The 24,232-nt window shown below is 43.0% G+C and overlaps 2 protein-coding genes across 4 annotated transcripts in view; one reads left to right on the top strand and one right to left on the bottom strand.

Annotated features, from left to right (window-relative positions):
* Positions 1 to 2,142, top strand: part of NDRG1 (N-myc downstream regulated 1) — an 83,530-nt gene extending 81,388 nt beyond the window's left edge. For all 3 annotated transcript variants that reach the window (XM_087962219.1, XM_026678530.2, XM_087962220.1), the window contains one exon: positions 199 to 2,142. In XM_087962219.1, coding sequence (XP_087818345.1) covers positions 199 to 458 — 260 coding nt within the window. In that variant the 3' untranslated portion in view covers positions 459 to 2,142. The remainder of the gene's footprint in view (positions 1 to 198) is intronic.
* Positions 2,143 to 4,337: 2,195 nt separating this feature from the next.
* The window catches only part of CCN4 (cellular communication network factor 4), a 36,400-nt gene continuing 16,505 nt past the window's right edge, over positions 4,338 to 24,232 (bottom strand). The window contains exons 2-5 of the mRNA XM_026678531.2: positions 11,756 to 12,050; positions 10,237 to 10,494; positions 6,737 to 6,930; positions 4,338 to 4,767 (exon numbers count right to left, since the gene is read on the bottom strand). Of these exons, the coding sequence (XP_026534316.2) occupies positions 4,468 to 4,767; positions 6,737 to 6,930; positions 10,237 to 10,494; positions 11,756 to 12,050 (1,047 nt within the window). The 3' untranslated portion in view covers positions 4,338 to 4,467. The remainder of the gene's footprint in view (positions 4,768 to 6,736; positions 6,931 to 10,236; positions 10,495 to 11,755; positions 12,051 to 24,232) is intronic.

Raw genomic sequence — 24,232 nt, 5'->3', positions numbered from 1 at the left:
TGGAACAGGCAAATAAAACAAATGTATTTCTTATCCTGATCTTACTCACTCTTTGATCTGAGGCCTAATTTGGTTCTTGGCTCAAAAAAAACCCTGCATGCAATGCATACAGAGGCACGTACCCACTTCTCCATTTTTAAATAATCTTCCTCGCAAATTAAGGTACCTCCCGTGTAACCGCGAGTTTTCTGTTGACAGTGCCTTCCGCAAGCATGACCAGGCTAATGCGGTCCCGCACGGCTTCCGGTTCCAGCGTCACATCCACGGAAGGGAACAGGAGCAGAGCCCACACTGGGGAAGGTTCCCGAAGTCGGTCTCACACAGGCGAAGGGCCCAGGAGCAGAGCCCAAACTGGGGACACTCCCCGGAACCGTGCGGGCACAGACATCGAGCTGAGTTCTAATGCTGCCAAGACCAGTGGACAGTCGAGCCCCAAGTCGATGGAAGTCTCCTGTTAAAATGATGCCGGCCTAGTCCAAACCAAGATCAAGCAGCAGCCTCAGGCTGCGCGTTGCAATAATTAACCAAAGGGTTCCCCCCATAACAAATGGATCGCTGCCCCTCCCTTCTCCCCAAATCCATAGGGACCAATAAAAAAAAAAAAGAGAAAAAAAACCACCATCTCAGATGCTCTCTTTCCCTAATCAAAATGGCTGATCTTTCCCTAATCAAAATGGCTGATCTTTCCAGCTACTCCTAGATGGCTTTAACACTCATCCAGTTATTGATCTAATCTTTTTCTTTTTTTTTAAGATCCAGGATCGCAACCTATTACTGTCTTGTCTTTTTCGGAATGCGATTGCCTGAAGCTTGTGGGTCATCTCTGGCTCTTCTTTTCTACCCAGTTCTAAAAGCGAAACAATATATTTTTTTTCCTCCCTCCAGTCTGATTTTAAGGCAAAGGTCTCCACACTTGGCAAGACTTTGTGGACATAGCTGGCTGAGGAATTCTGAGAGTTGAAGTCCACAAGTCTTAAAGTTGCCAAGTTCGAGGGCCCCTGTTTTAAGGCTTCATTCTGGAAGGCGAGATGGGGAAGAAAGAAAAGAAAACAGTGGGAGGTTTTTTTTTAAAGCCTTCGGCCTCCGCTCTGACCAGGCCTATTCCTCAAAGGGAGTTGGGTGACTGGCCTACGTGAATAGCATTCCAAGGCTCTTTAATTTGCTACACCCCGACATTAAAAACGGGGAATCGGATACAACCTGGAGGCAAAAACCCCACTGACGAAATCTCTCTCAGGCAGACCTGAAAACTTAGCTGTGGTCCTTTCATGCTGCTTTATTCAGACCAGAGTTAAGGTTTCAGGATTCTTAGAAACAGCATCACATTTGGTCTTAAATGTTGCAGTTCGACGGGTGGCCATTTAAGAAGCCGCAGCAACAGATAGTAAAGCTGTTCTCTTTACTGTAATTAAACCACTTCGGTGTTGCAAGCTTTCCTGCAGGGATACACCCACCCACCTATCCCACTCGCTCACCTCCCCGATATTTTGCTTCCCCAATAATTTTGGGCAGAAGTATCTTGTTCTTGAATTGACACTAGCAGTAAATTAAGACAGTGGAAATCATGTATAGTGATCAGCGAGAACTATAAAAAGGTTCACCAAACATTGGAAGAAGAGGCAAGGCTGTAATAGAGATTTAGTCGGATGATTGTAAAAAGTAGATTATATTGATTCTACAATTGAAAAGCTACTTTGCCAATGTCTGCAGCGCTTACAGGGTGGGAAGCTTATGAGCAAGACAGCTCAACAGGTTTCTAGCATAGATGAGAATTCTAGTTTTTTATAGGAACATAATTGTATCTATTTTTCCACTGGCTTGATCTGTTTGCTACTTCACAAAACTTTAATATAGCTAATGAATTTTGGAGATTGAGCATTTGCCTCATTTAGCATCTCTGGAGCTGAATATCTGAGGTAGTTCACGAGAACTGATTTCTTTTACCCTAGGTTAAGTACCTGGGTTTGCTCTTGTTTTTTTTTCTTTTCTTCAAATGACAACTTCAGAGTTTCCTGGAAAGTTCATTATGAGGAATAGGAATGCAGATCGTAGTAGAGAGGCTCGACTTGCCTATTTGGGGGGGAAAGTTTATTAATGAATTGTTTGTATTTATTTTAAACAAAATAAATTTGTAACTTTGCAGTGTTTGGTGTTTTTTTCTGGTCCAGAACAGTGTGTGAAGGGGGGGGGGGGAGAGGAGAAATATTTTTCATTAAAAATAACTGAATGAGCAGAACTTTAAAAAATATTTAAAAGCCTTTTTCTTTCTTCCTTCCTTTCTTTTCCTTTCCTTTCTTTCCTTCCTTCCTTCTTTCCTTTCTTTCCTTCCTTCCATTATTTCTTTTCTTTCCTTCCTTCCTTTTCCTTTCTTCTTTCCTTCCTTCCTTTCCTTTCTTTGGCTTAGGTGCTAGGAAAGGTGCGTCAGGATTACAACCAAGCTAGTTTCCAACCGATATCCTTGCATATCTGGAGGATGGCAGCTTACTGAAGGGCATCTAATTAGGCCTGTTATGAAAGGATAAAAAGGGGGCTTAAGTAGCTATAAATTGGCATTTGAACAACCTGGGACACATGAAACCTGAGCAATTGGTGACTTGCCAATTCCAAGCATGTGAGATTAGTGGCATGCAGAGGTTGAAGACATGGTCACCTTGTCCACTGATTTGTCCTTGCCACTTGAAAACATAGCCCTTCTGGGGGAAAACCAGAAGGCACAGGTTGTTGACTTTCAAGGCTTTGACAGCAGGGGTCCCAAACGGGTGGGATTCAAATTTTTTAACAACCGGTTCTGTGGGAGTGGCTAAGTTGGTGGACATGGCTTGGTGGTCCTGTTATTGGCTGGGTGTGGCCAACTCAATATCACATCGAGGCACGCATCTCCTCAACTGACGTCTCATGACTGTGGGGATGCTGCAACAGTCGTAAGTGTGAAAAATGGTCATAAGTCACTTTTTTCAGTGCCACTGTAACTTTGAATGGTCACTCCACACAAGCAAAGCACCAGCAAAGGAGAGGGAAAAACCTCCAGAGACGTTCCTGAGACAGGAAGTCTAGTCCTGCCAAGAATGTAATAAGGATTAACGGAGAGGCAGTTTCTGTAAGCAACACCAGAATGTTTCCTTCCTGCCTTCCTGACAGGATTAGGCCAGTAATTTATTCTAACAACTGGTTCTCTGAACTGCTTAGATTGTTAACAACCGGTTCTAGCGAATAGGTGCGAACTGGTAGAATCTTACCCCTGGTCCCAAATCTCTGGGCCGCAGATTGGTTTCTGGTCCATGACCCGTTAAGAACCAGGCCACACAGCTGCAGGCGAGCAAGCAAAATTTCTACACAGATATGGGATCTAGGTTGCGTGTGACATCCTCCCCCTCCCCTGCCGGTCCATGGAAAAATTGCCTTCCACAAAACTGGTCCAGTGCAAAAAAACGGTTGGGGAAACCAATCTCCCAGAATTCCCAAGCCAGCCTTGCCATCTTCAAGTTGAAAAAGCTGTTCAGGGAAGCAATGTCCTAGCATTGCTCCTCCTTCCTTTATGCACAGCTCAGAAATGCAGGTTGTGGATTGGATAGAAAATCCCCCTTTTTCTCTACGTAATTTCTCACACGTCTCGGCCCACCGCTGGTTAGCCCAAACAGACAACAGGCTAGTAACTTTTTGTGAGCTTCTTTTGCAAAGTGAAGTGCCACTATGAACTGAACTATCTGAAATAGGCAGGAGAAGGGGAAGGCAAATGGGTTCAAAAATTAAATATCCCATGAGTTCCTTTGCAAATGCTCATCCACGGCTTTCTTTATTGCAACTTTGTGCCTGATAGATCGGAAACCTGATGGTAAAAAATTGGTTTAGTGTCTCTTTCACGCAGCTGTAAATACATGCAAAGACCTTTTTTAACGGCTTGCTTTCCAACAATGATTTCCCAGCATCCCTTCTAAAATCCACAGATTGAGCCAAAAATAGCTTTGAACTACCATGGAGAGAGAGGGAGGGGGGAGAAAACAGAGAGAGAAAGAAGAAAAAGCACCGAGAGAGAGGAGAGAGAAAAAAGAGGAGAAAGAAATGAGAGGAGAGACAAAGCAGAGAGGAGAGAAAGCAGAAAGAAAGAGGAGAGAGAAAGAAAGAGAAAGCAGAGAGACCAAAGAGGAGAGAAAGCAGAGAAGAGAGAAAGAGAAAAAGAAGAGAAAGCAGGAGAGAGAGAGAGAAAGAGGAGAGAGAAAACAGGAAAGAAAGGAGAGAAAGCAGAGAGGAGAGAAAGGACACACACACACACACACACACACATACACACAGCTTCCTTCTCACCTGCCCCAGGAGAAACAGTTGCAATAACAACAACAAAAGCCCCCAACCTTTTATTATTAATTTTTAACCCTCTGTAAAATCAGAGCAGTAATACATTGTAGGTCATGGCAGCTTGTTTTTCCTCTTGTTCTTCTCCTTCCCTCCCTCCCATCAACTCCTGTCAAGTTAATTAGCAATTTCGGAGTAAGCATGATAATGAGCTAAGTCAGCAAAGATGTCATTGGGGTTCTTGCAGCTCAGATTGCAGAAACAGGCATTAATCCACATGATTTTCCTGGAAAAGTCGGTCCCTTCCGGGCAGTGAAAATGGACTTCGATGGTCTTCGATTTGTAGGGGCTACAGCAACGGTCATCCAGACAAAGGCCACAGTACTTGGGCCTGTAGCTGACCTTACTTGTGCACCCGGAGAGCGTATAGTTCATGGGCTCCTCTCCTCTGTACACTGCTAAGCATTTCTTCCCAGGCTACAAGATGGGAAGAAAGAGAGACAAAGAGAATTAATCGTGGATGGTGCAAATTCGATCAAGTTGACCAAAACGGACATCCTTTCAAACTTTTCAAAAAAAGAAAAAGGAAAAGAAAAGAAAACTTAAAGGCAGTCTTTAACTTATGACCATAACTGAGCCTAAAATTTCTGTTGCAGGAATTGGATATGTCTAGTCCAGTGGTGGAATTCAATTTTTTTTTACTACCGGTTCTGTGGGCGTGGCTTGGTGGGCATGGCAGGGGAAGGATACTATAAAACCTCCAGTCAGAGGTGGTATTTGCCGGTTCTCCGAACTACTCAAAATTTCCGCTACTGCTACTCCAGAACTGGTCAGAACCTTCTGAATTCCACCTCTGGTCTAGTCTAGAGAAAAGAAGGACTATGGGGACATGATAGCAGTCTTCCGATATCTAAGGAGCTGCCACAAAGAAGAGGGAGTCAAGCTATTCTCCAAAGCAGCTGAAGGCAGGACGAGAAGCAATGAGTGGAAACTAAACAAGGAGAGAACCAACCTTAGAACTAAGGAGGAATTTTCTGACCGTTAGAACAATTAATCAATGGGACAGCTTGTTTCCGGAAGCTCTAACACTGCAGGTTTTTAAGGAAAGATTGGACAACCATTTGAAGTTGACTCAGCCTTCCATCCCTCTGAGGTCCATAAAATGAGGACCCAGATTGTTGTGGGGGGGAGCAATATGTTGACTCTGTAAACCGCTCAGAGAATTCTGTAAAGCAGTAGCCTCCAACCTTTGGGGCACTAAGGACCGGTTCCATGGAGAGAGGTTTTTCTGTGGACCGGAGGGCCCGTGGTTTTGTGTGCTGCCTGCATCCCACAGATGGATCTTCGCTTATTTGTACAGACCGGTTTCTGACATGCTGCAGACCAGTGCCAGTCCAGGGATCGGGGGGTTGTGGATCCCTGTTGCAAAGTTCTATGGAACAGTACATAAGTCTTATTGCTATTGTCATGCCCCTGTTAGAATCTGACTCTGAGGGAGTGGAGGAACAGCCGACAGGGATTGGAAGTGTGGCTCCAGAGGTTGTGGAGGAAACTGGGGAAGGAGACAGGCCGGCTGGGCAGTCAGAGGAAGACCCAGGCCCATCCCCTCTTCATCCTAGGGCAGGGAGAAGCGGATAAGGGAGAAACATGAATGGCGTGGTCTACGGGGGGGGGGAAGGGCCCTGATCCCCTTCATGGGCTGCAGCTGTGAGGACTGTTTAAAAGGACAAACTGTGCATGGCCCATTGCTGGAAACAAAGTGCGAAATAATTCTGGTGTTTCAGTTCTTATCTGAGTTCTGGCGTCCTTCCCAGTGTGTGTATTTCGATATCTGTGGACGTCTTCAAGCCCTTTTCCTGCCTTGTGTCGTTAATTGCTTCATTGTGGTTTGTGTTGTTTTTTTCTATTTATATTTTATATGTATTTTGAGTTTGAATGGCATTTCTTCCTTTTCGCAACTGTTCGTGATGGAGTTTTTTCTCCAGTCAATGATAATTGGATCTTGGAGGCCAAGTTGAAGGAATTAAAGGGACTTCACCTGTTTTTGTGACTTTGTTGCTTTTGTATCCCACCCTGGGTCATCATATCCTATTTGTCTGAAATGGTATAAGGTTTCCTGCTTGAACAGGGTGTTGGACTAGAAAACCTCCAGGGTCCCTTCAGATTCTGTTACCCTCCACCTTTTCCATATGGGGGTGTGTGTGTCCAACCCTGATCAAACTCCCACCGCAGCCCTGATTTCTCCTCTCCAAAAGTTGCATGTGATTTCCCCCAATTGACCTAGTCTTACATCAGGGGTCTTCTAACTTGACCGCTTTAAGACTTGTGGACTTCAACTCCCAGAATTCCTGCTCCAGTCATGTTAGCTCAGGAATTCTGGGAGTTGAAGTCCACAAGTCTTAAACTTGCCAAGTTTGAAGGCCCTTGTCTAACATAGTAGACATACCTTAATGTGCCTGGTGAGGTTCACCTCGCATGGACGCAGATCGCAGAGACGGCTCTCTTTCATAAACCGGCACTGGGCGTTATCATTGGAGATCCTTGTGGAAATGCCCATTCCGCAGGTCTTGGAACAAGGACTCCAAGCAGATGTTTGCAGGATACAGTTCTTCTGCCATGTTTCAGTTTCTCCTCCATAAACTGACAAGCAAAGGCATTGATGAGATTAGGTGAAGTTTTGGTACCAGTCTTTATGAAGAGAATGTCTAGGGCAGTGGTGGCTAACCTTTTCGGGCTCCCATGCTGATAACAGCACAAACACTTGCCTGCTCGTGCTCACGTGCCATCACCCAATGTGCACGAGCCCCCCCCAATGCCTCCTGCGCATGTGCGTGCAACTCATGCATTTCACGCTGCATGCTTCTGCACATGCGACCCGCATTGCATGCTTCTGCGCATATGTGCATAACCCCCCCAGGCACGCTGTGTGTCTCCTGCGCACTGCTGCGCCCCCACACATGCATGCCAGATAATTGACAATCAGCTGTCGGGCAGGCAGTGCGCATGTATGCACAGTAGACCTTTTCTGGAAGCGTGCCACTTCCAGCATACATGCCATAGGGTCACCACCACAGGTCTCGGGAGAACCTCAGTCATCCAGGGCATGGTTGTCCCAAAAGTGCTTTTCCAGTAGGCAACTGGCCTCTCTTTTTGCTTGAAGACATTTTGCTTCTCATCCAAGAAGCTTCTTCAGTTCTGTCATCCAGGTCATGGTCGTCCCAAAAGGTGTTGTTTTTTTTCAAAAGGCAACTGGACTTCCTTTGTCCTTGCCTGAAGACGTTTTGCTTCTCAAGAAGCTTCTTGGATGAGATGTGAAACCAAGCAACAACAAAGAAAGTGGACTTGTCTTCAGCACTCTCTTGTACTGCAGTGAGTCTTGGACCCTTTACACATGGAAGGAGAGAAAGTTGAGCACCTTTTGTAGGCGCTGCCTCCAACGTATTCTTGGCATCACCCGGCATGACAAAGTTCCAAACAGCGCAGTCTTGGAACGTGCTGGAATTTCTAACATGTATATACTATTGAAACAGCGACATCTACGCTGGCTTGGGCATGTCGTGAGGATGGCTGATGGGCGGATTCCGAAATATCTCTTGTATGGAGAATTAGTGCAGGGAAAGCACCCTAGAGGGAGACCATAGCTGCGATATAAGGATATCTGCAAGAGGGATCTAAGGGCCTTGGCAATGGACATCAATGGCTGGGAAACCTTGACTTCTGATTGTTCAGCCTGGAGGCTAAAGACACAGCATGGCCAATTCAAAGAATTATGCCACCAGACTTGAAATTCTAGACCTAGAAAACCTAGAACTACGCCGTCTTTGGTCTGATCTAAGTATAGTATATAGTATACGTTGTAATGTCCTACCTGTCAATGACTACTTCAGCTTCAACCATAACAATACAAGAGCACACAATACATACAAACTCAAGGTTAATTGCACCAAACTTGATTGCAGGAAATACGACTTCAGCAACAGAGTGGTCAGTGTCTGGAATACTCTACCTGACTCTGTGGTTTCTTCCCCAAACCCCAAAAACTTTAACCTTAGACTGTCTCCTATTGACCTCACCCCTTTCCTAAGAGGTCTGTAGGGGGCGTGTATAACTGCACCAACGTGCCTACCGTCCCTGTCCTATTGTTTCTTTTATTTTTCTTTTATTTTTCTTATATGTATCCATTTCATGTATTCATAACTATGTTTATACTTATACCTGTTATCTTATCATCGCTTGACAAATAAATAAATAAAAAATAAAAAAAGAGACACTCGTTCGGCAGTCACGGAACCAGTGAAATCTGGGGACAGACTGGATCTGACCTCAGTGTGGAAGGGATTGCCACTCTTGAATTGGCCTTTTTAGCCATACTAGATGCTGTTTTAGGACCTCTTTTCAGAACATGATACCATAGTCTCTTGAGATTGAAGGATGCCAAGAACAAAGAAAGTCTAGTTGCCTTTTGAAAAACCATCTTTGGGACAACCATGACCTGGATGACAGAACTGAAGAAGCTTCTTGGATGAGAAGCAAAATGTCTTCAAGCAAAAAGAAAGTCCAGTTGCCTCGTGAAAAAGCACCTTTGGGTCTCTTCATGAGCTTTTGCACATCATGGCACATGGGTACACCCTTTTTTTCTGTAAGCTTTCAAGACAGTTCTGGCTGTCCTTTTTTTCTGTAAGCTTTCAAGACAGTTCTGGCTTGTGCCTGCTTGGACAAATCCATGCAACCATCATGGCAACATTTCTCAGAAGTGATTTGCCATAGAGTTCCTCCTACAGCTGGGAGAGAGTGACTAGCCCAAGGTCACCCATCCAGTTTCATAATTTGTTGTGGTTAGCTGGCAGCAGATGTGGACGGCTGAGGACAGCGAGAACTCAGATGGAGCCAGGACCATTAGGGAGTGGACTGCTGCTTTCAGAGATTGTGGGGGCTGGCAGCAGTGATGAGGAGGTTCCCAAAGAGCCTGTGCCAAGTGCACATGTACACAGGATTGCTCGCAGGAAAGAGCAGCTGCAACAACTTGGGAATGGCCCTTCCTTCAAGAAGATAAAAGCCAGCTGTGAAGTGAACGTTCTTTGCAGGAAGCAAAGACGTTTTGAAACTCAGCCTCGTGGACATTACAGTTGATATTTGAAGACTCTTGTATTGTGAAATATTTCTTATCTGTGATTCTTGGCAATCTTGCACAGTTTTGGCAAGGGTTGTGCTTATCAAAGTTAATTAGTTTGCAGCAGCCTTTTAACCTGGGATTCATAACACTCATTAAAAGGTTTCTGTTCCCTTTAGTTATTGCTTATCTTATTGGAAAAGGGTTTGGGTCAGAACATAATTAAAACAGGCATGATTTTGTAACTCACACCCTAATTAACAACATATATGTGTTAAATTCATGTGCCAGGCTTTTCCCAAACAAAGAAACCTTACATGAGCCATGGTGGTGCAGTGGTTATAGTGTAGTACTGCAGGCTACTTCTGCTGACTGCCGGCTGTCTGCAATTTGGCAGTTTGAATCTCAGCAGGCTCAAGGCTGAATCAGCCTTCCATCCTTCCAAGGTAGGTAAAATGAGGATCCAAAATTGTTGGGGCTAATAGGCTGACTCTGTAAACTGCTTACAGAGGGCTGTAAAGCACTGTAAAGTGGTATATAAGTCTAAGTGCTATGGCCATTGCTATTTCAAAGGCTTAATGTGGTCATCTGGTTCACCAAAGGTGCTACAACAAAGGCTGAGTTCTCACAACATGCTGAACGACAACCAACCCATTCTCACTTTTTATGCAGCCTAAAATTCCATACTTTGTGACAGTATTTCTCAACCATGGCAACATGAAAATGGGTGGACTTCAACTCCCAGAATTCCCCAGCCAGCAACAGTTTCATGGAGTTTAATCCAAACTTTCAAGCCAGTTTCCTGTAATTGCTTGGTTTCCCTTACCCCACCTTACCTGCTGAAGAGATATGCCGTGGAGATGTCTTCCTGGCTTTCTTTGAATAATCACAGACCCATTCTTCACAGCATTCACCCTTGACCTTAATCTGCTTCGGGTTTGGGCACCAAACGAGGGGTGGCTTGGAGTCAGTACACAGGGGAATACAACCCACATCCCCGTTGATGCAACTGCAGTTATATTTGCAATTGGGCTGGAAGCTCTCCCCATTGTTGTACCTGATTCCATTGAGAAGACAGCCCACGCCGACCATTTCTACAAAGACAACAAGGAGCATCAGCAAAAGGTTGGTGAGAAGGACAACACTTTGTCTTGTTTGGAAAGACACTCTGTCTAGTAAGCTTTGTGCTTTAGGTGTTAATATATTTCATTCATAATAACTGTAATGACCCAGAGTGGGATACAAAATAAACGCAGTCACAAAAAACATCTTTTATTCCTTTTATTCCTTCACTTTGCTTCAAAGCTCCAAATATCCTTGATTGGAGACAAAAAAAAAAAACCTCCCCCACAAGCAGTTCCGAAAAGGAGGAAATGCCATTTAAACCAAAAATGCCTAAATTATAAAGAGTAAAAACAACACAAACCATGCTGAAGCAATTAAGGGAACCAGACAAGATAAAGTCTTGAAAATGTCCCCAGATATCGGAACACACACTGGGAAGGATACCAAACTCAGAGAGGAATGACAGACGAGAGATATTTCCATGCTTTGTTTCCAGCACTGGCCCATACGCATGTCCGTCCTTTTAATCAGTTCTCACAGCTGCAGCCCATGTAGAGGATCAAGGCCCTTTCCTCCCCCATAGACCATGCCATTCATGTCTCTCTTTTATTGTCTCCTCCCTGCGTGCCCTAGAATGGAGAGGGGATGGGCCTGGGTCTTCCTCTGACTGAAAACCCAGCTGGCCTCTGCCTTCCCCAGTCTCCTCCTCAACCTCCGGAGCCACACTTCCACTCCCTATCAGCTATTCCTCCTCTCCCTCAGAGTCAGTCTCCAACAGGGGCATAACAATAACCATCTTCTTCTTTATTTAATGACCATTGCAAGATGGAGTCGGGGCAACTGAATAGAGCTGAGTGTTTACTGGCCCGATGCCCTTCCTGTCGCCAATGCAGAGTTTTGCAGCAGAGATATCCTCACTATGCCCAGAGAGAGAAATATCTGCCTCTACCTAGGATCAAACTCACAGCCTCCCGATTGTGAGGCGAGAGCTCCACCACCAGGCCACTGCACCATTCTCCTTCTTGATCACCATGATGAAGCATAATATATTATTGAAATAAACCTAATTCAGATGCAGTTTGGGGGCTGGCACGTAAGAGGCACAACACTTGCATGTGAATCTGGAAAGAGCTGCAGCCGCTTTAAAAAGTTGCATTAAAATGGCCCTGCTTTCATGGTTGCTCAGAGCCACTCCCCTAAAGAAGAAGTAGCAGAATTTGATTAGTATACGAGTCAACGTTTTGTGCCTTTTCAAAAAAAGAAAAAGAAAAGGATGTTTACTTCACTTACGTGCACACACTCCTATTTCGTACCTAGGTGCATCTCTGCTGTAGTCACAGTACAGCCCCCTGTGAATATCACAGATGTCCATCTCGGTGCACTTCTCCCCAATTTGCTTGGCACACATCTTACAGCACTCACAGCCATCTGTAAGCAGGCTGACCCCTAAGGGACAAAGGGGTACTGTCGTTGGACATTCACATGGCCATTTACAGTACTGTGTTCGGGTGTAGACTTCGGTCGCTGAAGAGATGACAGGTGGTGATGTGGTAGTAACAGTGGTGATGGCATTCTGGGGAAACACCTGTGCAACAAAGAGACCATTAGAAATCCACACATCTTAAAGTTGCCAAGGTTGAGAGAGATCGAAAAACACACTGAATTAACGTCAGGCCTCAAAAGCCAAGAATGACACATGGAGTTATTTCCGAGGAGTTGTTCACCTACAAACAGAATCTTGCCAGATTAAAGCATTTATCTGCATAACTATTAGATATATTATGTGAACTGCTAGAGAGGGTTCACCTTCACACTTTTTCTGCCTACCAGACATTCCAAGCTGTGCTGCCTCTTTGCCCTCTGGGAAAATGTTCCTCCCTCTTACCACTTCCAGATTATGTTCCACCACATCTTCAGGGTGTAAAAAAAAAAAAGCATAAATCCATGAAGGATCAGGTGCCTAAATTACAGCTTAAGTTAGTTAAAGACCAGCTGATGGAAGGGAACAATTGAAGAACAGGAGTTCCTATATGGAGTCAGCTACGCAGGAGTGGTATTCAGCAGGTTCTGACCGGTTCTGGAGAACGGGTAGCAGAAATTTTGAGTAGTTTTGAGAACCAGCAAATGCCACCTTTGATTGGCCCCCACCTCCATCTATTCTCTGCCTCCCGAGTCCCAGCTGCTCGGCTGGGTCTTCTTTTGTTGCCCTGTAGAGGAGAATGGAGCTGGAAAACAGGTTAGTGGGGTGGGGAGGGAATGGGCATTTTGCAGTAACCTTCCCCTGCCAAACCCAGCAAGCCATACCCACCAAGCCACGCCATGCCCACCAAGCCACGCCCACAGAACTGGTAGTAAAAAATAATTGAATCCTACCACTGCAGCTACTATGTAGACAAAGGGGCATGTTGAGCTGAGTTGGGTGTTCAAACCATCCATGACCTGGTGACTTAAACCATGCTCCTTTTTAAGATAGATATTTTTTGTGGAGTCCCTGATGCTTTCTGAATGTGATTGCTTTCTTGCAGACATTTCATTACCCAACTAGATAACATCATCAGTTCTGAAGATGTTATCCTAGTTGGGTAATGAAACTTCCTCCCTCCCTCCCTCCTTCCTTTCTGGTTGGGCAAAGAAACAACCAAGATTTGTTGCTTCATATATCAAAGTCTCCACATTTCAGCCCTAAGCTACCCATAATTTATTCTATTAGATCCTTTTCAAACAAGGATATTTCTTACAAAATATCTAAAAAGGGGGAAAGTCTTCCATCATCTAATTGCACCCAAAATCTTGAACCGGAGGAGAATAATTCTTCATTGAATTCATTGAACATGAATTCTTCATGCTACAAGTTAACAGATTAAAAAAAAATCTGATCCAAAGAAAATACAAATGTAACAATGTAAGTGCATTATACAGCCTTAGTAAGGCCACACCTGGAATACTGCATCCAGTTTTGGTCACCAAATTACAAAAAAGATGTTGAGATTTTGGGAAAAATGCAAAGAGCAACTAAGACGATTAAAGGCCTGGAGACGAAAACATATGAAGAACAGATGCAGGATCTGGGTATGGCCAGTCAAGAGAAAATTAAGGACTAAGGGGGAAACAATAGCAATATTCCAGTATTTGAGTGGTTGCCACAAATAGGGAATCAAGCTACTCTCCAAAGCACCTGAAGGCAGGACAAGAAACAATGGATGGAAACTAAGCAACCTGGAAATAAGTAGAATCTTCCAAACGGAACAATTAACCAGTGGAATGCTTCATCACTGGAGGTTTTTAAGAAGAGACTGGACAGGCACCAGTCTGGAATGGTATAGGGTCTGCTGCTTGAGCAAGGGGTTGGACTAGAAGACCTCCAAGGTCCCTTCCAGCTCTATTCTGGTTGATTGCATCATTGTGGCAAGCCAAACAATGTCAAGTTTTACAAACAGAACATCAGATTTTTGCCACAAGGATCCAACCATCTTGAATATTTTAACCCCATAAATGCCTGTATGGTGCCATAGAACTTTAGAGGCTATTTATACAGCTCTGCATTTATTTCATCACAAATCTTTGCTACGCCTAGGTGATTTACAATTGTATGTCCGTTGAAACGTTCATGAAATTTCAGCCCAGCCTTAATACAAGAACTTCTGCTGCTTTGAGTTAAAATGTCCTTTCTTGAATGCCTCCCCTGTCCCTTTCTCATTTTCTCATCCTCCTTTTTGAAAGGGGTCAAAGCTTGCTTTTTTCTTCCTCAAAATGTCCTGCTACAATGCCATAATGACTCTACCGGTTTCCATTTCAAGCAGGAATTGGAGTTAATTGGTTTACTTTCAAATGGCATAGAAAAGAAGTTTTATTCTTCTGTTTGAAGAGGCCAAAGTTCCCCTTGCCTGGGCAGTCAATTCCTTTTGCTCATGGCATTTAAAACCAATTTGCCATAGTCCCTGGATTTTATCAAAGCTTTGAAGGCCCAAAGTGAAGCTAAGGTCAAGCGGAAAACGAAAAAACCATGACCGTGCAATTTGATTCCATTTCTTTTGATCAGTCCTGTATTTTGGGCTAATCATTACCTTTTCTTTGGCTTGAATGAAAGCAAGATGGCTGACCTTCCCTTCAAGAGGATCGGGTGATTTGAGGATAAAATATTACATAATATCCTGAGGGCTGAATTGCAAAGAAAGACAGCAATTTGCCCCAAATAGACTCTGTAGTCTAATATTTTTTTTCTTTTCAGAGCAGGGACATATGTGGAACAGTTTTGTGTGTGTGTGTGTCAGAAAAGTCAAGATGGCTGCTTTGGATACACTGTCACAATCACCATCTTGACTTTTCCTAAGCTTGCATTTTCCAGGGCGCCTCATCCCAAGAGTTACTGCCGCATGTGGCGTCTTCTAAGTTACTGATTCATCTCTCAGCAGTCATAATATATCATTACTCCCCTCTTCTTTGAGATGCTGATCTCTCTCTCTGTAAATATCTCCTCTTGCCCTTCTCTTCCTTGGTCCCCCACCCAAGCAGTCCCATATTTATTTTCCAGACCAGAAGTTCTACCAACACAGAGTGGTTCCTTGTGTCTAGCCTCATTCTGTTCTCTAGGTTCTTCCCCACCCCCCAAGCTAGCTAGATACCAAGCTAGACGGATATGACCTCATTGATGACCCTTACTCTGCCAAGGACCTTGGAGTACTCATATCAAACAACCTAAGTGCCAGAACTAACTACGGCAAACAAAACCTTTGCTTGACCAATAGTCAAATAGCTGTATTTGAGATATATTCAAATACAGCTCATCTGTCTGGAATCTGCAGACATTAATCGGACATTAATACAATTGAGCAAGTACTCCACTGCTCTGCTCGCAACAGAATACCCTACACCACCATGGTTGAGATTTTGGGCTTGGACAACCTAGAACTACGCCACCTACGGTCGGACTTAAGCGTAGTACACAAAATTATCTGGTACAACACAACAGCACACAATAACACGAGAGCACACAATAGATACAAACTCAATGTAAACCGCTTCAAACTTGATTGCAGAAAGTAAGACTTCAGCAACAGAGTGATCAATGCCTGGAACGCACTACCTGACTCTGTAGTTACATCCTCTAACCCCACATTCCTTTACCCTTAAACTATCCACTATTGATCTCACCCCATTCCTAAGAGGTCTGTAAGGGGCGTGCATAAGTGCACCCTCATGCCTACCGTCCCTGTCCTATTGTCCCCATTTATTCGTACCTATTTCCTGTATTCATATTCATGTTTATTCTTATACCTGTTATCTTGTAAGCAATGGACAAATCAAATAAATAAATAAACATAAACAAACAAACAAACAAACAAATAAATAAATAAATAAATAAATAAAAATAAATAAATCCGAAGCTATTTCTGGGATCCAATGATTCTCTCGAAAACATGAAAGCAGTGCCATGCTATCACAATATCAACTCTATCCTGAGTTCATGTCTGTGAAACATCATAAGAGCCAGTTTGGTCTAGTGGTTAAAGCTCCAGGTTAGAAACCAGGAGGTTGTGAGTCCTAGTCACCCCCTTAGCCCCGAAAGCCAGATGGGTGGGTTTGGGCCCATCACTCTCACTAAATCCTATACACCTCACAGGGTTGTTGTGGGAAAAATAGGAGGGGGAAGAAGTATTATATATGTTCACCATCTTGAATTACTTATAAAGCAATAATGGTGGAATAAAAAAATCTAATACAATAAAAATAACACATATACAAAAGGAGTATAAAAATTGATGCAATCTTGCTGTCATTTTCTACTCTTGACCCTTCCATCCTCCTTTCTCCCTTCCTTCCTCTTCTCCTTCTCCTTCCCCACTCCTTCCTTCCTCTTCTCCTTCTCCTTTTCCTTCTTCTTCCCCCTTCCTTGCTTCCTTCCTTCCTTCTCCTTGTCCTCTCCCCTTCCTTCCTTCCTTCCTTCCTTCCTTCCTTCCTTCCTTCCTTCCTTCCTTCCTTCCTTCCTTCCTTCCTTCTTTTCTCCTTCACTTTCTCATTCTCATTCTCTTCTCTTCTCCTCTCCTTCCTTCCTTCCTTCCTTCCTTCCTTCCTTCCTTCCTTCCTTCCTTCCTTCCTTCCTTCTTCTCTTCTCCTTTCCTCCTTCCTTCCTTTCTTTCTGTGGCAGCTCAAAACCTTCAGAATGACAGTCCCAACAATGCAATGGAAGTTCATCCCTTTTTACAAATATGTCATAACATATGTAAAAAAAAGGTGGGGTCTTATTCACATGAATGCAGACGTTGTCCTGACTTTTTTGACTTTCTCTGCATCCCTCTCTCCCTTCCTCCCTCTATCCCTCCATCCCTCCATCCACATACCTTTGCAAGATTAAATATATTAACATTAACAAATGGTATAGGCTAAATCTGGGGATTCTGCTCCTTCTGAGCATTTACATTCTAAAAAGACTGTAATTTTAAAAAATGATGGGGAACTGGTATGCTACAAAGCAGCAACCATAAGCTATGCTCAGGAAACATATTGATTGGCCGTTTCAAGTCACCTCCTTTCCCCCCCAAAAAAGCCAAGATCATGCAGGGGGAAGAGAAAGCCTCGTCTCCTTCTAACCAGGGTTTCTTAAAAGCTTTTCAGGCAGCAAAACCTATTTATGAAGGGGAAACAACATGCCCACAGCTTTCGATCGAGAGTTTTTCTGAGGTCAGCAGACAAGTTCCACACCTAGGAACACAACCTTGCATAACCCATTCAAATCCAAAGAACTGCTGATTCAGTTCTACAGAGGAATTATTGAATCTATCATCTGCACCTTTATAACTTCCTGGTTTGGTTCTGCAACCCAACAGGACAGACACAGACTCCAGAGGATAATTAGGACTGCAGAAAAAAAAAAAATTACTACCAACCTGCCTTTCATTGAGGACCTGTACACTGCACGAGTCAAAAAGAGGGCTGTGACAATATTTACAGACCCTCATATCCCTGACATAAACTATTTCAACTCCTTCCCTCAAAATGACACTATAGATCACTGCACCCCAGAACAACTAGACACAAGGACAGTTTTTCCTGAATGCCATCACTCTGCTAAACAAATAATTCCCTCAACACTGTCCAATTATTTACAAAGTCTGCATTACTATTATTCTTCTCATTACCTATCTCTTCCAACTTATAACTATAATCGTGTTGCTTGTATCTTTACAATTTATATTGTTTTATTTGCTGCCTAGTATGATTTGATTGCTTATTAGTAACCCATGACTATCACTAAGTGTTGTATCTTATGATTATGTGTATGTGTATTATATTATGTGTATGTGTATGTGTGTGTTGTGTGTGTGTGTGTGTGTGTGTATATATATATATATATATATATATATATATATATATATATATATATATATATATATTCTTAAGTTTTCGCGGTACTTACATGTATGGTATTCGGCTTGGTTCGGGTATTTTCCCACGTCATTGTAGTTGTTCTTTAAAGTTGTAGCAACGTTTCAGCAGAATCTCATCTGCCATCATCAGGCTTCTGTATTGTGTCCGTCTGTGGGTCAGACTTTACAGTGGTTTCAGATTTAAATTTGGGCAGCCTATTGCTGTGCCAGAATGGTTTTTCTTCATCCTGATTGGTTGGGAGTCTTGGTCTGTGTTTATTGGTCTCGAGTTTGCTGTGTTCTGCTTGATGGGTGTCTCTGATATCTTCTGTCTGTTTTTGGCTCTTTTTGTATCTTGATTGGCTGGCAGCATTGTGTTACTTTATTGGAGGCCTTTAGTGCAGCTTGGCTTCGGGTAAATGGACGGCTATCATTAGTTAGGAAGCTGGGTTTCATCTGGGTGCCTGGTTGGGGTGTGTTTGAGCTGGAGGTATCAGGGGGATCTGTTTGTGCCCAGGTGTTTGCCTGGCTTGTGGTGTGGAGATTTTTTTGTTTGTGAGTGCAGGCTTCCAAATGATTGACAGCCTGGTGGAATCATCTCTTCTATTCATGCTTTCTGGTCTTTTTCAATCTCTATGGCTTCTCTGATGATTCTGTGGCTAGGGTTTTCTATAGTGGCTAGGGTTTTGGTGCCATTGAAGTTGATGCTATGACCTGTGGCTTCCATGTGTTGGACTAGTGAGGAAGTGTGTTCCAGCTTTTTGACTGCATTTTTGTGTTCATCCAGGCGGGTACTTATTCTTCTATTGGTCTGTCCAATGTATGTGGCCGGGCATGATGCACAGGGGACTTCATATATGCCTTGGTTTTCCAGGTCAATTTTATCTTTGGGGTTGCTAAGGATGGCTGCTATTTTTCTGTCTGTTTTGAAGGCAGTCTTGATGTGATGTCTGTGTAGTACCTTACTAATTTTGTCTGTAGTACCTCTTATGTAGGGCAGGACAGCTGTTCCATAGGTCTGTTCATCTTCTGGGTTTCTATTATGTTTCAGTGTGTTTTTGTGGATCAGGCTGGTGATTTTGCTTTTGTGGAAGCCGTTGGCTGTCAATACTTTAGTCAGGGTGCATAGTTCAGTCTTAATGTGTGTCTTGTCTGCCAGGCGTTTGGTTCTGGCAATTAGTGTTTTGGCCACGGAGTTTATCTGTGCTGGGTGGTGGTGGGATTGGGCGTTGAGGTAGCGGTTAGTGTGTGTTTTCTTCTGGTATACGGTGTGTCCTAGTGTGCCATCTGTTTTTTTGTAGATTAGTACATCTAGGAATGGTAGTTGTTTGTTTGTTTCGTTTCCATGGTGAACTTGATTTTGGGGTGTGTGCTGTTTAGGTGTGTTAGGAAATTGTTTAGGTTTTCTTTTCCATGGGGCCAAATCACAAATGTGTCATCGATGTATCTTAACCATAGTTTGGGTTTGTGGGTGGCATTGGCCAGGGCTCTGGATACACCTGGAACTGAGCAGCAAAATCCACCCTCTACTTTGGGACAAGATAAAACAACTTACAACTTGGAGAGCTGATTCTGAAGGCACTTACAAACAGGAAAAATTATTGAAAAAATTAAAGAAATTAGAACATGACAAGAAAACCCCCAACAACTCACAACAACACCTGAAACAATTAGTGCACGTTTCCAACAGAGAACTCACCAAAACAGAAACAGATGTCCTAACCAAAGGATTCAATTATGCTATAGCACCCCCAAAAATCCCCACAGAATCCATCATATGTGCAGTAGAATCCAGCCTAACTAAATTAAATACAGATGAAGCTGATAAAATAAGACACCAAGTTACCAACATCCTATGCACAAGCAAACCACCCAAAAGCAACTTGCAGAAAAATGAAATTAAAGCGCTACAAACCCTGAAAAGAGATAGCAGCATAATCATCCTCCCAGCAGACAAAGGAAATGCCACTGTAGTAATGGACAGAAAAGACTACGAAACAAAGTTGACAGACCTACTCCAAGACTCCACATACAAACCCATAAACACAGACCCAACCACATATCTGGAAAAATTAACCAAGAAGAAAATTATAACCAGCCACATGAGCAAAGAGATCCAACAGATGATCATCCCAAGAGAAAAATCTTCCAGATGCCCCAAACTATACGGCCTCCCAAAAATACACAAAGAAGGCATACCTCTCAGACCCATAGTCAGCTCCAGAGGAGCACCACTACAAAACCTAGCTAAACACTTAGCAAAACAGCTACAGCCCCATGCTGAAACAGCAGCTTCACATGTACAAAACTCATACCACTTCTTGGAAATGATCAAAGATCTACATGTGGAGCAAGAAGATCTGCTTGTAAGTTTCGACGTGGTTTCACTATTCACTCAAGTCCCGATAAAAGAGACCCTTGAAATCATCAAAAATAAATACCAACCAGCTAAACACCTCATGGAACTAACAGAACACTGCTTAACCAACACATATTTCATATACAAAGGACAAAGATACAAACAAATTGAAGGAGCCCCTATGGGATCACCACTGTCACCCGTCATTGCAAACCTGTTCATGGAAGAATTCGAATCCAGAGCCCTGGCCAATGCCACCCACAAACCCAAACTATGGTTAAGATACATCGATGACACATTTGTGATTTGGCCCCATGGAAAAGAAAACCTAAACAATTTCCTAACACACCTAAACAGCACACACCCCAAAATCAAGTTCACCATGGAAACGAAACAAACAAACAACTACCATTCCTAGATGTACTAATCTACAAAAAAACAGATGGCACACTAGGACACACCGTATACCAGAAGAAAACACACACTAACCGCTACCTCAACGCCCAATCCCACCACCACCCAGCACAGATAAACTCCGTGGCTAAAACACTAATTACCAGAACCAAACGCCTGGCAGACAAGACACACATTAAGGCTGAACTATGCACCCTGACTAAAGTACTGACAGCCAACGGCTTCCACAAAAGCAAAATCACCAGCCTGATCCACAAAAACACACTGAAACATAATAGAAACCCAGAAGATGAACAGACCTATGGAACAGCTGTCCTGCCCTACATAAGAGGTACTACAGACAAAATTAGTAAGGTACTACACAGACATCACATCAAGACTGCCTTCAAAACAGACAGAAAAATAGCAGCCATCCTTAGCAACCCCAAAGATAAAATTGACCTGGAAAACCAAGGCATATACGAAGTCCCCTGTGCATCATGCCCAGCCACATACATTGGACAGACCAATAGAAGAATAAGTACCCGCCTGGATGAACACAAAAATGCAGTCAAAAAGCTGGAACACACTTCCTCACTAGTCCAACACATGGAAGCCACAGGTCATAGCATCAACTTCAATGGCACCAAAACCCTAGCCACTATAGAAAACCCCAGCCACAGAATCATCAGAGAAGCCATAGAGATTGAAAAAAGACCAGAAAGCATGAATAGAAGAGATGATTCCACCAGGCTGTCAATCATTTGGAAGCCTGCACTCACAAACAAAAAAATCTCCACACCACAAGCCAGGCAAACACCTGGGCACAAACAGATCCCCCTGATACCTCCAGCTCAAACACACCCCAACCAGGCACCCAGATGAAACCCAGCTTCCTAACTAATGATAGCCATCCATTTACCCGAAGCCAAGCTGCACTAAAGGCCTCCAATAAAGTAACACAATGCTGCCAGCCAATCAAGATACAAAAAGAGCCAAAAACAGACAGAAGATATTAGAGACACCAATCAAGCAGAACACAGCAAACTCCGAGACCAATAAACACAGACCAAGACTCCCAACCAATCAGGATGAAGAAAAAACCATTCTGGAACAGCAATAGGCTGCCCCAAATTTAAATCTGAAACCACTGTAAAAGTCTGACCCACAGACGGACACAATACAGAAGCCTGATGGTGGCAGATGAGATTCTGCTGAAACGTTGCTACAACTTTAAAAGAACAAGTACAATGACGTGGGAAAATACCCGAACCAAGCCGAATACCATACCATACATATATATATATATATATATATATATATATATATATATATATATATATATATATATATATACACACACACACACAAATACACACACACACACATTTGTATTATTCGTTGTATGTGTTATTTGGTGATATAAGACAAGCAGATGTGTCAGGATGTATGCACCACATTCGTTGTTTTTAAATGTTTTTCCTTTTGTTTCACTAATAAAATTTATAATTAAAAAAAGGAATTCTATTCTATTCTAAAAAAGCCTTAGAAGACCCTGATAAAGAGGCAAAACTGTGATGATACAAAATGGATGCCATTCAAATGTGTGTGTTTTCCCTCCTCTTTCCCTTAGTGACTCAGGGTACTGCTTTCCATAGGAGAAGATGCCCAGCGCAAGCCACAGTGATGTCACATCTTGTTATCATGTCGTGCTGGCAGGGGAATTCTGGGAGTTGAAGTCCAGACATCTTAAAGATGCCAAGGTTGGGGGAAAAAAACCAAACAGTTCTACATCCTTGCATGCATGGAAATGTTCCTCATAAGGGATCTTATATTGCACCCTTAATGAATTCCCAAACAGACATTCCTTTCAACTTGTTTTTCAGACTGTAAAATGTGGGCAGCGGGGAGTCTTCAGAAGACCAACAGAGCACTTTTCTGCTGCCCTCAAGCATCTGCAAAGAGTGCAAGTGTTAAAATGAATATAGAATAATGCTGGAAGGGACCTTGGAGATCTTTTAGTCCAGCCCACATTCTGCTGCCTCCCAAGCTCAAACCCCCCACTCCCCAAAAGTAATTTGAAAGCCATTTTCAAGCACTTTGGGAAGAAGAGCTCTTTCCTAGGGTGAGACGAAAAAATTGCAGTTAAATGTGAACTAAAATAAAATTTTAAAAAAGCTGAAAGGAAGTACTGTACATTCTTTCCACCTTCCAATGGCGCCATCTAGTGGGATAAACGTTGAGTGCCATTTTCATTTCAACTGCAGACCCCTTTTTGAATATGGGGAATAAAAGTCTTCACAGATGTGGGAAATAATTCTGCCTAATTTCCTAACCAAAGTTCATAATATCGATAGAAGACTCTGCATAATTTCCAGTTTAGTTGGCACCCACCATAGTCCCTTGCCCAGATCAGGGCACCCAGTTGCATCCTTCCGATCATCCTAGCCCAAATGTTGCTTGCTTTTTATTTATTTGAACATCAGGAAACATTTTTAAAAGTTAAGTTGCATAATGGGGAGAAAAACAATGCAAAAGGAGAGAGAAAGGTGTATGTGTGAGAGAGAGGAGAGAGAGTGAGAAAGGAGAGAGAATGGAATGGAATGGAATGGAATGGAATGGAATGGAATGGAATGGAATGGAATAGAATAGAATAGAATAGAATAGAATAGAATAGAATAGAATAGAATAGAATAGAATAGAATAGAATAGAATAGAATAGAATAGAATAGAATAGAATAGAATAGAACAGAACAGAACAGAATAGAATAGAATATGGGAATAGAATTAACAGAATAGAATATGGGAATAGAATAGAATATACATATCTCGTCACTGGAAGTAGGATAGTCCAGTCATGAGGTGACGAGAACACGAGTGACCACCTGAAGGACCTTCAGTTTGTTTAATTTTCATTTTCTAAGATTCTTGAATATCTACTTAATCTTCAGAGAGGAAACTCTTCCCTTGGATTTTTTTTTTTTAGTGGCCACGTTCTTAGCCTTCTTTAGAGAAGTAGGTGATTTTTCCCTGTCTCTGGCAAAATAGAAGAAATTCTCAGTTCTTTTTTCCCCCCAAATCAAACATTTTTTTTTTTTAGGTTATGAAATATTATTGTTGGAAGAAATGTCCATCTGGGTTCAATTGCAAGTGGGGAGAAAGACATTGGAAACATGGAGACTGTTTGGAAGGATGGTTTAATGGTGAAGCAGAACCACCAAGCACGTGTTATTCTGGGCAGCTGACCACATGGAGCGGAGAGAGAGCTATATTTATACCCTCTCTTGGGCCTTGCCCTAGGGCTTCCTGTTCCTGTGGCAAGGGCATGTATCCTATTGGTTGCCAGACTCCCAGGCAGCGGAGGTCTTAGCTAACTTTGTAGGCTGCCTATGTCCCAGACTTGATTGGATCTTGCTGGGTGACGCTATTGTGGTTGAATGGCTTTGCCCTGAAGGATAATCCTATCATCCTGGATCTGAAGTCTTTTGTCTTGTCGATAAACTGGCGCCGAAATATCTGCTGGGAGCAGGGAGCTGGCATCTTTTGTTTCTGTTTCCTTTAATATTTTTATTTTCCTTTTAGGAGAAATATTCTGCCTTTAAAAAAAATTCCTAGAATAGTTCATTCTTCTAGGAGAGGGATGGGTGCTAA

This window comes from Notechis scutatus, chromosome 3, assembly GCF_049901735.1.
Source record: "Notechis scutatus isolate UNSWTSFEM ecotype Mainland chromosome 3, rNotScu1.2, whole genome shotgun sequence".
Lineage (NCBI taxonomy): Eukaryota > Metazoa > Chordata > Lepidosauria > Squamata > Elapidae > Notechis > Notechis scutatus.
This window is presented reverse-complemented; position numbering and strand designations above follow the sequence as displayed.